Source organism: Psittacula echo (genome assembly GCF_963264785.1).
Source record: "Psittacula echo genome assembly, chromosome: Z".
NCBI lineage: Eukaryota > Metazoa > Chordata > Aves > Psittaciformes > Psittacidae > Psittacula > Psittacula echo.
This window is the reverse complement of record NC_137742.1, coordinates 97,426,868-97,443,884: the sequence shown is the minus strand read 5'-3', so window position 1 is coordinate 97,443,884 and position 17,017 is coordinate 97,426,868. Positions and strand designations below refer to the sequence as shown.

General features: G+C 34.5%; 1 protein-coding gene across 1 annotated transcript in view; it reads right to left on the bottom strand.

Moving 5' to 3' along the window:
* Positions 1 to 17,017, bottom strand: part of CDH8 (cadherin 8) — a gene marked incomplete at its 3' end in the record, with an annotated part of 134,313 nt that overhangs the window by 50,406 nt on the left and 66,890 nt on the right. The window contains exons 4-6 of the mRNA XM_080636559.1: positions 10,038 to 10,205; positions 6,015 to 6,202; positions 2,952 to 3,205 (exon numbers count right to left, since the gene is read on the bottom strand). Coding sequence (XP_080492685.1) covers positions 2,952 to 3,205; positions 6,015 to 6,202; positions 10,038 to 10,205 — 610 coding nt within the window. The remainder of the gene's footprint in view (positions 1 to 2,951; positions 3,206 to 6,014; positions 6,203 to 10,037; positions 10,206 to 17,017) is intronic.

The window sequence follows — 17,017 nt, the reverse complement described above, 5'->3', positions numbered from 1 at the left end:
ATTAAGGTATTAGAAGTAAAATTCTGATACTAGTGAAGTTAGTAAAAAAAATATCTTACAGACTTTCACAGGTTGAAGATTTGACTCAAGAGAATACAAGAAAAGCAGAGTCAACTTTTTATTAAAGATGTCATCACTTGAAACTGTTTTAATTCTTGATGCTTTTGTAATTATGAAGAAAGAACTGATATCAGACATTTATGATTTTTTTTACAGTTCACAAATGAAATAAAATATGAAATTCTTATATGTCTTTTAAAGTTTACTTGACCTGGGCTTGACATAAATTCCATTGTGATAACACACAATTTTTCTCAAAGGATCAATCCTTTTAAAAACTTTCAATCACAGTCTTCCTGCAGTACAGCATTTCAATTATAAAACTGGGACCGTAACATCTGTGAGTTTATTATATTGCATTTCACCTCACCTCACCTCAAGAGTATTTATTCACAGTAGAAAAGCAGCATTCAAAATGAAATATTTTTAACGTAAGACGTGGTTTTACAAGACTAAATAAGAGGTAAAACCTCTCCTGATTTTAATTTGATAAATATTGGATACAAAAATAAAAAATTAAAACCTGCAGTGACATAAACCTGGGAAAACTAATAGTACATTTGCAGTTCCGCTTTCATGATAATGGTACTGTAACTCTCTTTAATGGGAATGCATCATCAGACCCATAAGCTAGACATAAAACATACACTTCACCAAAAGAAAATAATATCTTGGGAAATAGTATCTTTTGAAATTGCCCTAGGCCCAGCATAGCTTATTGGGAAGTTTTGGCATGTATGGGTCTGCTATGGCGATTATAGGAACATAGGAACATCTCCACAGTGGTTTAGCAGATGACCTGCTCCTGCACTATTGCCATGCTGTTACAACTTAATTTGATCTATTCTTTATTTGCACCAATGTAAATAAGAGCAGAAATCTTTTTTTTTGCTGCACCTGCTGAGATCTGAATCGCAGTATTGACATCTCATCAGTGGTAAATCACCACTGTTTATTAATGTCAGGCAAATCGGACATGCTACTTAGTCACAGATAAACAGCTGTACCATTAGGGATGCAGAAAATATCGTATCTAGTTTTTTAAGACCTGCTGTGAATTAAGAAAATGATCAACTGCTGCCAAAGATAAAATCTCTGTCAATATGAATGGGGAAAACCTGCCACAGTGAAGCTTATTTCTCTACAGAGAAAGACACTGAAGGACAGCGATTTATAGGAGGGCGATGCAATGTAAGGAGAAAGATTATTATTCATGCTTTTTTTCTGTGCACTTGGATCATGCTTTATCCAAGAAAATTTACTTCAGGTAAATAGATCACAGTTATGACATAACAGAAACATGAAATAAGTACTACCGGCATCAATAGATTTTTATGCTAAAACATAATGATCTTTCAAGCCTAATTATACTGTACACTAGAATGTACCACCCTTACTAAATAAATTACACTAAGGCTTTACAAACTTGCTTAGCTAAATTCTCTGGGTCCATTTCTCAAGAGAGATGCATGTGGCCTAGGTGTGGTAAGATGTGAGTCAGTGATGCATGCTTTTGAAATGGCTTGGCTAGAATGACACAAACTACTGACTGTGTTTACAATTTTCAGCCAAATTTGTAAATCACTTTCACCAGCAGATTTAAAAACAAGCAGGCCCTTATGTAACATCCACTGCACAACAGCAAGTAAAGATAAAAGAGAAATTTTGCTGCTTATTTTAAAAATGCTGAATTATGAAAGATATGATATAGTTAGACTAACCTAGTAACTGATATGAAACGATACTTCACATTCATTGGAGAAACAGACAAGCCTGATATAAATGACAATAATTAGAAAATGGTGTCAGGTTATAACAATTAGTATCATCTCCACAATGCTGACTGTTTGTGTAGCTTAAATTCCTTATGGCACTAACGTACAATGACGATTGTTAGTACCTAGACTTACTCCAAACATATCTTTACTACAAATTTGACATTGTGTTTGTTTTCATAACACTTTTAGCAGCTACACATAGCAAAACTTGTTTTGAGAACACTTGCACCATACCATATACAGAAGAAGGCGTGTGCTTATCAAAATCAGACAGAAAACACTGATCTGATGAAACTGGAATAACCAATTTCAAATTAGATCATCCAGTATCTGAAGGCAGCCTACAACGATGCTGGGGAGGGACTATGCATTAAGGACTGTAGTGATAGGACAAGCGGCAACGGTTCAAACTTAAACAGGGGAAGTTTAGATTGGATATAAGGAAGAAATTCTTTACTGTTAGGGTGGTGAGGCACTGGAATGGGTTGCTCAAGGAACTTGTGAATGCTCCATCCCTGGGGGTATTCAAGGCCATGCTGGACAGAGCCTTGGGTTGTATGGTTTAGTGTGAGGTGTCCCTGCCATGGCAGGAGGGCTGGAACTTGATGATCTTAAGGTCCTTTCCAACCCTAACAATTCTATGTTTCTATGAAAAAAGAGAAAATATTGCAAATCAAAGGTGCAAAGTCATATGGGCATAATCATCTCTGACTTTCTGTCTTCAAACCAGGAATGGGTTTAGCCAAAGAAATACAAAACATGTTTTGACAATCTTACAACTACATGGAACAGGCTCTGCACTGTTAGTGCAGACACTAGCAGATTATTTAAAATAACTGCAAAGATATACACTGATGATTCAACCCCATCTGACCTCCTACACCCTATTTTTTCTTTTCATTGTTTTCCCAGTGTTTCATAAGACTACTTGTGTGGCAAAGAGCACTTTTGTAATTTTGAAAATTGTCTGAACTGATTAACATTATAAACTGAATTCTACACAAGACTTTTCATAGAAATAAAATGGAATGAGAACAGTGTCATGTAATGTACTGGAAAGCACACAGTATTCTACTGGTAGTTTTTTCAAAGAAAACATTAAAGTAACACTACCTTATGGGACTGGAGGACACGTCAGGGTCATGGGCAGTCACCTGACCAATCACAGAGTTAATAGCAGCATTTTCATGCACTTCCAGTAAGTAAGTAGGTGATGAAAAGACTGGTGGCTCATCAGCATCCTCTACCACAATTTTTACTGTTGCTGTATCCTTGAATGGTCCTCCACTGATGAAGCGAGGATCAATATGAATGTTGGTTGCTTCTACCTTCAGAGTATAGGATCTTTTGGTCTCAAAGTCCAGTGGCTGTTAAGAATGACAAAGATAAATGTTTTTTACTAATGGCCACAGAGAAAGAACAAGTGAATATAATGCTGATGGATGAAAGTTATGTGCATTTAAGCACATTCAGTGAGTTTTAATGTAATCACTTCCCACTCCCAGAAATCCAACCTGTAAATTTTCTAGGCATATATTGATGTCTGTTTATTAACCAGCCTCAGAGAAAACAGGACTGGTTTCTCGCTTTTCACAAAAAAATGTACCAAAATATTCTCTCTTATGAATCATGCCATTACAATTACACATCAGATAAATACTACAAATTTGTTGGTGATGACGTAACTTGCATGCTAATCATGCACTCAATCAGTGCTTTATTATTTGGAGATAAGAAAAAAAATATACTAGCTCCACAAAGAATAAATATTTTATTATAACAATGAGAGAAATGCAAAGAACTAGCACTTACTATTTGTTGGACATGAGAAGCATTATGCGGAAAAATGTGGATCTGATCATAAAAGAAAATACTTCAATATTACTGCATGTCAGGTTTGCACATTTATTGCATGTTTCTGTTTATGGGGTAAATTAGGTAGACATCTCTCAGGAATTTCTTAAGACTATACCAATTCCTGTTTCTTTTGTTTTAGTTTGCGGGTGGCTTTGTTTGTTTGTGGTTGGTTTGTGTTTTTTTCCAGAAAGAGAATAATGAATTCGATTACTTTATTCTAATGATATACCTGCCATGTCACCGTTGTTTTTACTATTTTGCAGTTCTGTGTTAAAACATTAAAGATAAAACACAATGGGTTTAAAGGAATGAAATACCAAATAAAAATCAAATCTGTGATACTTTTGAACGTTAAGATTTCTCATTATAGGAGATTCAAGTCTGTGTCTTGAAGCACATCAGTATATTCACTATGTAATTCTCTTGTGTCTCCCAATGATTCAAAATTCAAAGATGCAAATTGCCAAGCATTGGAAAGGTATTAAGATTTGCATTACAATGTCCCAGGGATAAAAAGAAAAGGACATAGAAACTCTGAATCTGCAATGCAAATACCAGAAAAAGCACAAACAGGAAACATTAGGAAGTCTGTCAAAGCCTTCAATATGTGTACTTTCAAATTTTATTAATTTTTTTTCAGGTATGAATCAAGTTCTAATGGGATTTGCTCTTTCTCACAAATGCTAGTAAACACGAGAAAACCTTGCTTCTTTAGTAGCTCTTAAATTAGTAAGCTTTTGTAGTAATGAACAGTGTTATATAAATCATCATGTTCACAATTTGCCAGTCATAGCTCCTGTATCATTTTTTGAATTGCCTTTCATATGTTTTACAGAAATGACAGCACCCCAATACAATTAGTCATGCTTAATCAGACCAATATATTGAGAATTTACTCTGCATTGTCTAAAACCCATGAATTTTTGCTGGAGAAAATCTGCTGGTGAACAGTACCCTCCATACATCATCTACTGTAGTAGAACCAAAATTATTATTACTGTCAAAAAGAATATATGAAACAACATTATGCTAGAGACTCAGTTATGAAATGAAGCTAAGGGAACTGGGGCAAAAGGCTAATTGCCTTAGTTTACAAAAAAGGCCACAGAATTCAATAAATAACAGTAAAGAATATCAGGAATGTATATCATAATTTTCTCTTTAGGAAAACAGAACTAATTTTAGATAAATATACATCACTTTATTATATGTCTACAGCACTGACCTACTCAGTGAGAAACATAAAATGCAGACTTTAGACAGGCACTCCTCCTGACCTCTTTAATAACAGGTACAAGTTGAATATTAATTATCTGTACTCATTAATTTTTTTTTCCACTGGAATGTTATGTTTTGATGTTCTGGGCTTGTTGGGGTTTTTTCCTTTTTTGTTGTTGTTTTGCTTGTTGTTTTTTGTCTCTTTTTTTTTTAAGAAACAAAGATTCATTTTGAATGCTCTATGCTACATATTTAAAACTTTCTATGTAGGTGCTATAAGTTATATTCATATCCTTTCTTGGAACACAGCATGAGAATCGGCTCTCTTAAATGAAAATTTAAATCTGCAAATGTTTCATTGACTTTACTAGCCAAGTTTTGTTCTAGATATGCTGTCTCCCCTCATATTTCTGTATATAATTATGAGTTCCTTCTGTTGTGTACATGCAAAAAACTATCACCTTGCATACATCAAAACTGTACAAACATAGAAAAGGTAACAGAATTGTAGCCTTCTCTAGAGCCCAAATTTGGCACTTTTCATGTGAAACAGTATTGATTTCCTTGATAAGGTTCACTGGAATCACCCTCATTGAGAAAAGAGAATTCAACATGAAAAAAGGTGGAAGACTAAGCTTCTCACACATCAGGCAATCCAAAATAAAACGCTGACTTATTTTTTTCTCTGAAAAGTATTTGACCAAGCTATTCAGCAAATCAAATCATAGAGAAAAGATACTCAGCCAAGATTTTATGGAATTTTACACCACCAACAAAGCTATTAATCAACAAAGATATTAATCTACTCTTCCCCTTTGGAACCAAGGAAGCATAACCTGCATAATTTGACCACCTGGAAGCTCAGGTAAGATTAATAAATTCTGAGCTCTGAAAATACTTCTATGGAAGTCCCTCAGTTGTCACCTAAACGGCAATTTTGAAGGACATGGTTAATGCATCCCTTTTTCATCACTTCACTGGCTTGACACTTGACCTATAGATAAAAGAATACTTGAAAATCCAACATCTTATCACAGAGTAAAGTGTGGCTGGGTATTTGTTTGTACAATAAACTTTTTTTTATACAAAGATATCATTTACCTTTCTCACTCTAATAATGCCGTCCTGAGTTTGGGCATCTGTAGCAATTTCAAATACATCCATTCCATCTCCTTCAATAATATCATAGGATGATTTAGCATTGTCTCCAATATCCAGGTCATTTGCTTTCACCCTTCCTACTGGTTCACCCACAGCAACATCTTCCATTACTGAGAAGTGATACAGACCTTACAAATAAGAGAAAAAGAATAAATATTACACCTGATTCCAGTATCTCTTCCATGCTCTTCATTTGTTTATACTTTCCCAATGCATCTTGAGATGCGCAACTGATACAAACCAAGTTATTTACTGAAAGCAGCAAAATGTGTTCCTTATATGGGAATATCCTGTTTACTGTATGTGATTGCTCTTTTTATGACAGTAGTATCCTTCTTCTTTGCACGGATACATAGTGTTGGCAAACATAAATATTAAACTAATTTCAACACTAAAAGTATGCAATGTTCTCTACTACAGACATTTGAGTAGAAGTTACGGTTTTATGTACAGACATAGAATAGAACTATGAAACTTTGGTTTTTGCTCTGTAGAAAATCATTCTTATACTTTAAAGATGTCTTATATAATCTCAGTTTTTCACAATTTTTTCGGCCCTTTTAATTTGATTTGGTCTGGTCTGTTTAACTCATTCCACCTCCCTTTTGTGGTAAGAAACTAAGAAACATTCAAGGAAAGTCTGAATATTTGCTTTAAAGGAAACAATAACTTTTCATAGCAACCATTATTGTGTTTACTATTTGGTTGTAGGGTTAAAATAAAATCCACTAGAAAGTGCTAATCAAATTGTCAGTATTTTTCTTTATATTTAGACTTGCTTCAAACCTTCTGACATAAGAAGTCTCAAAAAACTATTTAGAACTTGTAATATATTATTTTATGTAAGCATATTATTAAAAGAAAACCCTATTTTTTTTACCTCTTGGTATTTCATATAGTTAATATCTGATTTAATCAACTGCAGCACTATTTAGTAGTTAAAATAGTCAAAAGCAATTCAAGGGCAGCAGATGACACCATTAAAATAGGTTTTGACAAAGGGTTCTGGACTTGTTCTTTTCTGTCTTCACAGTTCTAAGACAATGTTCAGTTTTTACTGTTATGTACAGCTTGTAACTTTCTAAAAATAAAATGTTCTGGAGTTGTTGCTTCAACTGTTTGTAGCCTGACTGCAGTAGTAACAGTTGAAAATAAAAAGTAAACTGTGAGGATTTCAAGAATACATATATTAGCTGTACATACAGTTTCTCCCCAAGTGATTTTATTTTTCCTTTAATGTCTCTACGCTATACTGGTAGAAATTATTGGGAGATCATCAAGATTCCTCAAGAATATTCATAATGGCCCACAAACAATGACCAGCCAAAGCAATCAACTGCCTCAGGAGACTACATTACGTGTTCATAATTTCTATTGCTGTCCACATTTTGTGGGTTGTATCTCCAGACACAGTTAATTGCACATTTAAGTTGATATTTTTCTCTCAGATTTATTGAGATAGTTTACAAAATATTGCAAAAAAACTATTATGATGCAGCCAACTCCTTTACACAAATTGCTCTCAAGAATTACAAACTGTCCTGTCAAGAAGTCATAGTGCAGAGTTGACCAAAAATCAACATTAAACATCTCTGAAAACCCCTTATTTTCACAGCAGTGCAGAGTTCTTCTCAGTACATTCCTATGGTAAACTGCCAGGTTAAAACTTCTGTGACTTATAAAATGCCTCTAAATTTATTTCAAAGAGATCACAGAAGTAGTGAAAGTTCATCTTTTTCATTTCTAAAGCCCAGGAGGCTAACACTCTTTGAAATCAAACCATAAATATACATTTCTGTCCTGCCTGGAAACAATCAAGCGATAAAACACACTGCTTTCTGAGTTCATTACAATTTATTGTGAAAGCAGCATGTACTACATCTTATGAATTTCTATTTTATTCTGGTTAGGCTCTATTGTAAGTTTGATCCTTTTTTATTTTCCTTTCCAGGCAAATGCATCTCATGCTTCAACAGTGTAAAAAAATGTTCAAGACTTGATCAGCTCTTGTATAAGGCCAGAGTCATGACTAATCTGTAATGCTAGTAGCATGCTATGAACACTTTGTTTTAAATGGCAGAATTTGTAATAACATTCAGCTAAAATTTTACTGTGGTTCATCCTCATTAAATGCAATATATACATAATAATACAAAGTTACAGTACATGCAGTTGTTTGGGTTTTTTTTCTAATGAAGTTGCCTAATGGTCAGTTGTAACAGGGTGGCTGTTCAGAGATGGTAGCATGAATTCTTCACTCAAATGTACCAGCCATAACAACTTCAAAGACTTCAACTCACTCCTTGTTGAAAGAAAACTGATCTACATTTTCCATAGGGAAAATATATTTCAGGGATCTGTGATGCTGTCTTCCTCCTGTTACCCAATGTGTCACTGTATCCAGATTACAAGAGAACAAACATGAATAAACTGCACCGGGAAAGTACAGTTTCCTCTCTGTATGCCTTCACTCCTGTGCTTCCTGCTGAGACCTCCAGCAAATGTACCAATTAGTACCAGTTATGTTCCTGATTTTTGGATCAGCTTTTTTCATATTGGCAGGCAAAGGCTTTTTGAGACAGAAAAGTGCTGATACAAATATAAAAGCCAGGTAAGCTGGAAGAAGTAGATTTATAATCACTGAGTTAGAGCTACAGTACATTGCAAGTATAAAAGAAATGTCCCTCTGCATTTTGGTGATATGGTTCAAACAGGAGTCTCCTCTAAAAATGTTTACATTATTAGGGAAATTGCCATCATATGTTGGAAAACACTACTACACAAGTGCAAGTAATGCAATGTGATCTGAAGTAAAAATTTATGCACTTATTTTATGAGAGAAAACCATTTATTGTGCAAAGCATGCTTATCTGCTAAAAACCTCTCAGATGAGGTAATAAAAATATCTTATGCAAATAAGCTTTTTCCTTTGCCTATTTATATTTTTCCTCTCTTTTTATCTGTTCGTACATTTTCAAGACTATAGGAGAGTATTTATCACATGCCGATTATGGGAACAAACCTATTTTACTCTTTGTGTCTTCAGAAAAGGGCAATAGTGGACTTCGGGTCATACATATGCAGGAAAGAATTAATTTTATGTTTTGTGCATATATTCCTTCTCAGAAAAACATGCTTCTAATAAAGTAAAAATGATAAAAAGTCTAGGTATGAACATTCTCCAGCCCCCGAACAGACTCTTAATACCTTACATCTTCAGTTTTTTGGAAGCTGGATAAGAAGATAAGTTTCTAATAGTGCATTATATTGCACCTGTTCCAAATAAAATTGATCCAGTCATTATGCTCTTCCCTCTTCTTTTTTCCTTTTTGCCTTCATCCTTGAAATAGGCTGTAGCCTATTTCTTGTAGAGAATCTCAGCAGCATGCCAAAACATTTTAACCTAGCCCAGCAAGATATACATTGGAACCACAGTAGTAAATATGGATTTTGAATTAAAGATCATCAATTTTCTGCACTCAGACTTATTTTCTTTGTTTTCTTCACTATTACCTAATTAGTCAAACCTTTATTTCTTTTTTTATCGGTTTTATATGTCTTTTACTGGTGGTTTCACTTGTTTGCATGAAATGGAAACATATATAACAGCAACTAAAACTAGCACTTAGAAATAACTATACTGAAAGCAAATAAATAAATGAAAAAAAGACCCCCAAGTCCTTTTGTGTGGAAGTAAGAGAGGTAACAAGGAAGACAGAGAGCTCTGTGCACTGATCCCTCTTTCCTAAGCTCTTAATAAGGCAGAGGACTATTAACCTTTCTCTAGTAGCAGCTACATGTTTTAAAGTTGCATTACAAATCCAGGCAATATGATGATAAAATTAAGAGCTTGATAAAAAAAAAAAAAAAAAAAAAAAAAAAAAAAACAAAAAAAAAAAACAAAAAAACCTGAAACACTGTATTATTTTCTTATGTAGAACACATATACACAATGGCACTTACTTTGTGCAAACTTTGGAGGATTGTCATTGACATCAGTGAGTGTAATTGTCACTGTTGTAGTTCCAGACAGTCCACCCATATGTCCTCCCATGTCCTTTGCTTGGATGACTACAAAGTACTCTTCTTTGGCTTCTCTGTCCATGTTGGGTAGAGCTGTTTTAATGATAGCTACAATAATGAGGGGAAAAAATATCAGGTACAGAACTACATTCAGTTTTGCAATATTTTTATGGATGTATGTAAATATTGGTATAAAAATTGAACTATGAAAGGTCCAATTAAGTTGCCTCTTAGTAATACTAAGCATAAAGAGGAATTTGAGATTTCCAAAAAAGTATATTAGAGGTCACCTACCTTGATTTAATTAAAGTGCAATGAAATTGTGGTCCAAACCCCAAGAGTTAATTATACATGTGACACATATTAATGTTTATTTTTTTTTTCTTGAGAAAATTTTTGGTTTCTCTCCTACCATAAAAATCCATGGCTTCCCCACAGAATTCACAAACAGAAGAAAACCACACAGCAAACATACTCTGTAAACACGGTTAACCATTTCTGTGAGATTGTTTCAAATATTTTAAAACCCAAACCATTATTTAATCAGCTTTTCAATATAATGCAGGCTACAGTTGCTCCTTTAAGTCCTAAATCAAGCACCTGAACTTCTATTGGAGAATGACAGCATGTCTTCCAGTATGTCTTTCAGCACTGTCACCAGTATTGCAAAATCCTGCAGTCACTCTACTGTTCCTGCTCCAGGAGACCCATATTTTTGGACAATAATCTCAGTAAGCTGCTACCACCTACTTTATTAGGTTAGGAGCTTTTAAAACTAGACAAGTAAAAAGATCTGTATTTTATTAAAATACAAGATGTCAGTAGGCTAGCGGGAAGGTATTTGCAAGGGACAATCCAATTAAATAGGGGGCCAGATCCAGTGCAAACTCCTATAGGTTTAACAAACATCTAACAGAAGAAATAAGAAACTTTTTTTTTCTTTCCAAAACTTCTTCACCTGTAACATGGTATTATAGTCCCAATATTCAATATAGGAAGTTCAGTACTAATTGCTTAAAGGTAAATTTAAATAGTGTTCATCACAGTCTATCAATGTCTACCATAATAAAAAGATAATAAGCAACTGAAGAAGTCCCACTAAGCCTAGGAGAAACATCTCTAAATGCTAAACTGAAATACAGCATTTTTTTTAAAATTCTGTTTCTGAATTATATTTAAAAAAAATAATAAAAAAGTCATTTGTCTGTGAAAAGAGAGCACACAGTTCAAGTTACTGAATTATCTTAGTGGTTAAGTGAAGTGTAAGAGTGCCCAAGAGGAATCGAATCCACCATTGCAGTGGTTCCTTTAGATCATAGTGCTTGAGGGTTCTTATGAGGCATAAAGAAGAGTGTTCTCTTTTCATGGGCCTGAGCTCACAGAGCTGAAGGACATGGTTAATGGGCAGACATTGACAGTAACTTGCTGAGTCTTTGCAAGCCATTGAAAAAAGAAGTTAGGGATTCTATATTGTACTGTATATTTGTTAAGATTTTATGTTGAACAGAGTGGCCAAGTTCACATCCTAGATCATAGATTCTTGTTACTGGGCCTGATCATACATTTCATTACCTTTCACACTGCTGTTTTGGTTTTTTTTTTTTTTAACCTATTCTTTGTTGAAGTATTGTCAGGAATGTTTAGATGTCAATCAATACTTACTGTGAATCTGCTAGGTTTGGTTTCTCTGTTGCGACTAGCATATAAGTGGAGACTTCAGATAGCTCTTTTTCTTTCACATGGCATAGTTTCTATTAAATAAGCTTTCTGGAAATGGCACTCTGTCTGAAATGATGAGATTATCTATTCATGTATATATGGCAAATAAATAAATGTTCCTGGTCTTTACCACTAACAGAGATGCATTTTAGTAAATTATAGAATCTGATTATCTTTAATATTGTAATACGAAGAATCTGATCAGATCTCGTCTTGGCTGAGTACAGCACCAAGCTAAGAGCAAGGGCGCTAAGAGTAAGTCATTCAAATAAATGCAGTGTGCTTGCTGCATAAACCACTATATGTAACACAGTAACAGTCTTGTAACCTACATTTTTGTAAATGATTTCCATATAATATTTTGGGATTTTTTTTACTTTTTTTATAAATACAATTCTGGATAAAAATTAAACCTTTATCTTATGCCTGTGACTGCCAAGTCGTAACAATTCGTTGTTCCCAAGGAACTTGATGTATAATCTGTGATTTTTCATTCCAAAATGGAGTAAGTGGTATTAGGAAAAACAAGGCTAACTGCAAGGCAGATACAGGTGAGTTGGAAGCAGAGTGTGGGAACGTGGAAGGCAGGAGCAGTGATCAAGGAGCCACACTGCAGAGTGGCAAGTTGGGGTCCCATTCAGATCCAGGGACAGTGATGGGGCTGTGGCCAAGCTGAGCCACGGTCTGACAATCACCCACTCACAAGGCAGGCATGAGGCCAGGGCATGAAACCCAGCCGGAGGGCCTGGATCTGGATCAGAACCGAGACATGAGCCTGGGTGCAGACGCAGCACAGCCAGGGGCCAGCAGTAGAACCTCAGCCTAAAAGCAGCTCCCAAGCAAATGGATGGGCAGTCCCTGCATGAAGCTTTCTTCACAACAGTTTATGAAGCAACCTTGAAGCACAGCATTCATGTAATTTAACTACTCTATACCGTCTATAGGAGGGGACATAAGTTATTTTGCAGAACACTGAAAAACATGTTTCTGTTAATTTTTTTGAATGAAAACAGGGGAACACTAAAACCCAGAAGGTAATAATAAACATTTATCATATGTGATAGGTGCAAAATACGTTCAGTGAAAGAGTAGGGCCATTCCCTCTATAGCAGGTTTGGTAAGGAGAGTAAATAATATTTATTTCTGAAAGCATTCGACAGTTGTGACTGGTTTGGACTGATTGGTTTACTATTTAGGAATAATAATAATGCATTCTGTGAATAATTCTGTGAATAATATAGATAAAATGACTCATAAAAAGGATGCCAATGCAAACTCAGGGTATCAGAATTTGGCCCACATTAATTTTTTTCACTAATAGAGTTGATCCAATGATGAATTAAACTGTATTTCAATGAGGTTTGTATTAAGCTTACTATAATTTTTTTCCCCATTATTATTTTTAGGCAGAGTTTCTCTTGTTTGCTTTGTTTATTTTTTTAACCTAATTTACATAGTTAAGTCTAGCCTACAGATGACTTGAATAAGATGACACATTTTGTATTCTGCAGTTTTCTCTGAGACAAATTAATTATTTCAATGAAGTGACGACTTTTCCTAGACATGTATTTTAATTTGTTTCTTAGCCGTTGTCTATGGTTTGAAAGATATCAAGAAGATTAAATACCTTTAAAAGTGCCTAAGTCAGAGATACAGTTTCTGACTGTTAAGACATAAAAAATTGAGGTGTTTTTCTGTATAAAAACACTAACACAATCTGTTCTGTCAATAATTTTATATGTATTCATATCTACTTTCTCAGCCCATAAACCATTTGACAGAAGCTAAAAATTTGAGCAGTCAAGTTTCAATTTCAAACACAATAAGAACCCAAAAAGAAGTTTCTTGTTTTAATTACTGTAAGAGGAGATGAAGGCTTTTAAAGATCAAATACTTTCAAATTACACAGGCTGATTGTTACCACTAGTATTTCCATATTCAGAATCCATAGAACAGAGGTTAGCAAAAAAGAAGCATCAGTTTCTCTAATAAAGCAAATTAATAAATAAAAAAAGGCTCCATCCTCACCTAAGTAATGTGATTGAGACAAAGACAGACTGATAGCATTAAGAATAGAGAATTTCATGGATATTTATTTGTTCTTTTGTTTTATTCACGAGTTCTCAGTCTGAGTTCACAGGAAGTCCTGAAACTTTCAACCTATTTTTAGAAAACAGTTTAGGCTCACCAAATACTAATACACATCCAGCACACAGAAGGTTAACACATTGAACATTCAAGCTGCTCTACTTCAACCCAGAAACAAATTGAGAATAAAAACATAATCACTTTCAGCATGCTATGATGGATGATAATGATATGTGCCAAACAGGAGAGTTAGTTTAGAATTGACGGATGAGAATTACTGCAAACTAATGTAAGGCAGGTAGACGCTTGTTGGAAGATTGTACTCAGAAAAGTTATCAATGGCTTACTGTCAAAGTGGACAGATGAATGAAGTGGTTCATAGGGTTTGTTCTGCTTCTAGCATCATTCAGTATTTCCTGAATGATGGAAAAGAGGAAGAACTTACCAAGTCTTTCAGATAACACAAAGCTGGGAGACATTGCAAGTACTGGAAGACCAGGATTAGAGTTCAAAACAATTTTTATTAACTGGATGGTCTAAAAATCCAGGATGTGACTGAATGTGGCAAATAAAAGTATTTTGTGTGGGTGAAACAATTAACTGCACAATTACAACAGAGCAGATGACTCACAAGGCAGAAACAACTGTGGAGTCAAAAATGAGCTGAATATGAGTCAACAGTTCTTTGCTGAATAAAACTGCTCAAACATTTCCTGGTATATTAGCTAATATGTTATATGGAAGGACTGTAGAAAAATCCTTTCAGTTCACTTATACTGGTAAGGCTGCACCTGGAACGATGTGTCCATTTTTGAAAAACAGTGGTTTGTATAGTTAGGGAAGCGTGAGGAAAGACTTTACATTCAAATACACAAAAACTACTGGAAGCTACTCTTCTTTTCCACTGGGGATAAGAGAAGAAATGATGAGCCTAAAATATGAACCACAAAATGGGTTTAAATTGCAGCAAGAGAGATTTCAGTTAAACATTAAGGGAACACTTTCTGAAACAGAAGGTAAGTACAGACAGAAGGCTGTTCGAAGAATTTGTAGTATTTCCATTACTTAGAGTTTTTAAGAACCTATCAAACAAACGTCTTTCAAGAATGAGAAAAGCTAAACCTGATCCTTTTTTGACACAACGGCACTTAACTGCCTTCTCACTTGAGGTCTCTTACGTCCACATTGTATAACATAAAGCTTTCTCTCTGTTCATAAAAATATTCTCTCTATTCTAAAATATTTCACAAACCTTAGTCCTATGAAAATATTTGATAGACACGTAGTACAACCATTGAACAGATACCTGCATCATAATTTGGCTATAGACCCTCAATCTAAAGCTGGAAACATCCGGAAGTGGGTTGAAAGGTAAAGAAATCAAGAAGCAATCTATTTCTTCAAAGAATGAAAACACACCCAATATTGTAGTACTGGAAGTAACTACTTTTTTTTTTCTTTTTTGGCTGAGTTGCTTTTCCTAAGCAGCTATTGGTGTCACACTGCTCAATAGCAAATAAAACAGCTGTAGAATGGGATTTACTTTTACAGTGGTCCTAAATGTACACACCGAGCAATTCGCACAATCTGCCTCACAACTTGAATTGGTTAAAATGTACCCCTGTGGACTACTTTCAAAAACCTATTTGGAAGAATATACACTGTCTCACACTGAAAAAGATCAGGAGAAAAGCAGCAATGTGTCATAGGCTGTAGCTGATGAAAAGAAGCAAAAGGAACAATAGAAATAAGGATCTGTTTTTCACTTTTTGCTTTCCACTCCATTTTATGAAGGAGCTTTTTATGGTAACACCATAAAACTACCCATAATAATAATTGAGAATGTGGAACAAAACCAAGGAAGCACTATGCAAAATTAGAATCTGGCCTTGAAAAGCCTTTCTTAAGCATCTCATTCATCTCACACATTTTGATGAAGACTTCCTGCTATGTCAACTTTCCTTTCTTCATTTTAGAAGACCCAAGTAATTGCTTTGATCTTCCTTCTGTGCTAAAATCCTGGTGGAGATTTTTATTAAATATAACAGTCATTTAGGACCCAAACTCCTGAAAAATCAATCTTATAATTTCTTCAGAGAGCCCTGAAATGCATTCTTTGTATTCCCATGAAGCACACTGACTTCAGTGACATTTTAGCAGTCAATAAAAAAAGGTTCACTTGGAGATCATTGGAAAACCATACTGTAATTCCAAAAAAAGTTAATAGAGCACAACTAACTTTCTTGAAAATTAAAAAAAAAAGATCATGGGATACACAAATACTGATCAACTACTTTCAATTCAATTTGCCTTTCATAAAAATAATGATTTTGAAAATAAAAATGAAAATTATAATCAAATATTTACATTTCTCATTTAGTTCTAATGCCTTAGGATTTTTACATTAGCAAGACAAGAAAAATATTTTCAGTCTCTACCAAAGTTGGCCGCAGTTTTTATGAAAATATCAATTCAAGGAGTTGTCTGAACTACACGCAAATGTAGATAAAATTTCAGATCAAAGACATCAACCAGAGTAAAAATAATCATGAAGTGAGGAATTGAATACTATGTTACAGCATTTTATGTTGAGTGATTCTGTGCCATATTTGTATTTGTAAGAGGGAGGCCAAAGATGTACATATTTTATTAACATGAGCATTTTTAAAAATTGAATGGGGAAGATGGTACTGCCTGCCTTTCTGTTAAACTGTGACATGGTCTAATATAGTTTTATTAATTCTTGTTTCTTGTGTAACCAACAATCTATTGTATTTTCTTTTTCAGCCATTCTACTTCCATACTTATGTTTTCTGATTTTGCTTCTAAGTAGACCTTGCAAGTTAGCCTTAGTGTAAAAATTAACACTTCCTGCCTCTATCTATATTCTTCTTGAAGCATATCTATAGGATTTGTCCGGATAACATCTATTATGATGCCGCCTTTTTAATTCACATGAACTTGTATGGGTAAATAGCTTTCACCTCTGCTTACCAGCCATTCCCTGGGACCAAGCTTTACTGACATAAGCCAGAGGATCACCCTCTCCCCAACAGAGAATGAATGTGGTAAATATTCATTCTGCACTGCATTTATGACCTTGTTCTGTTAGG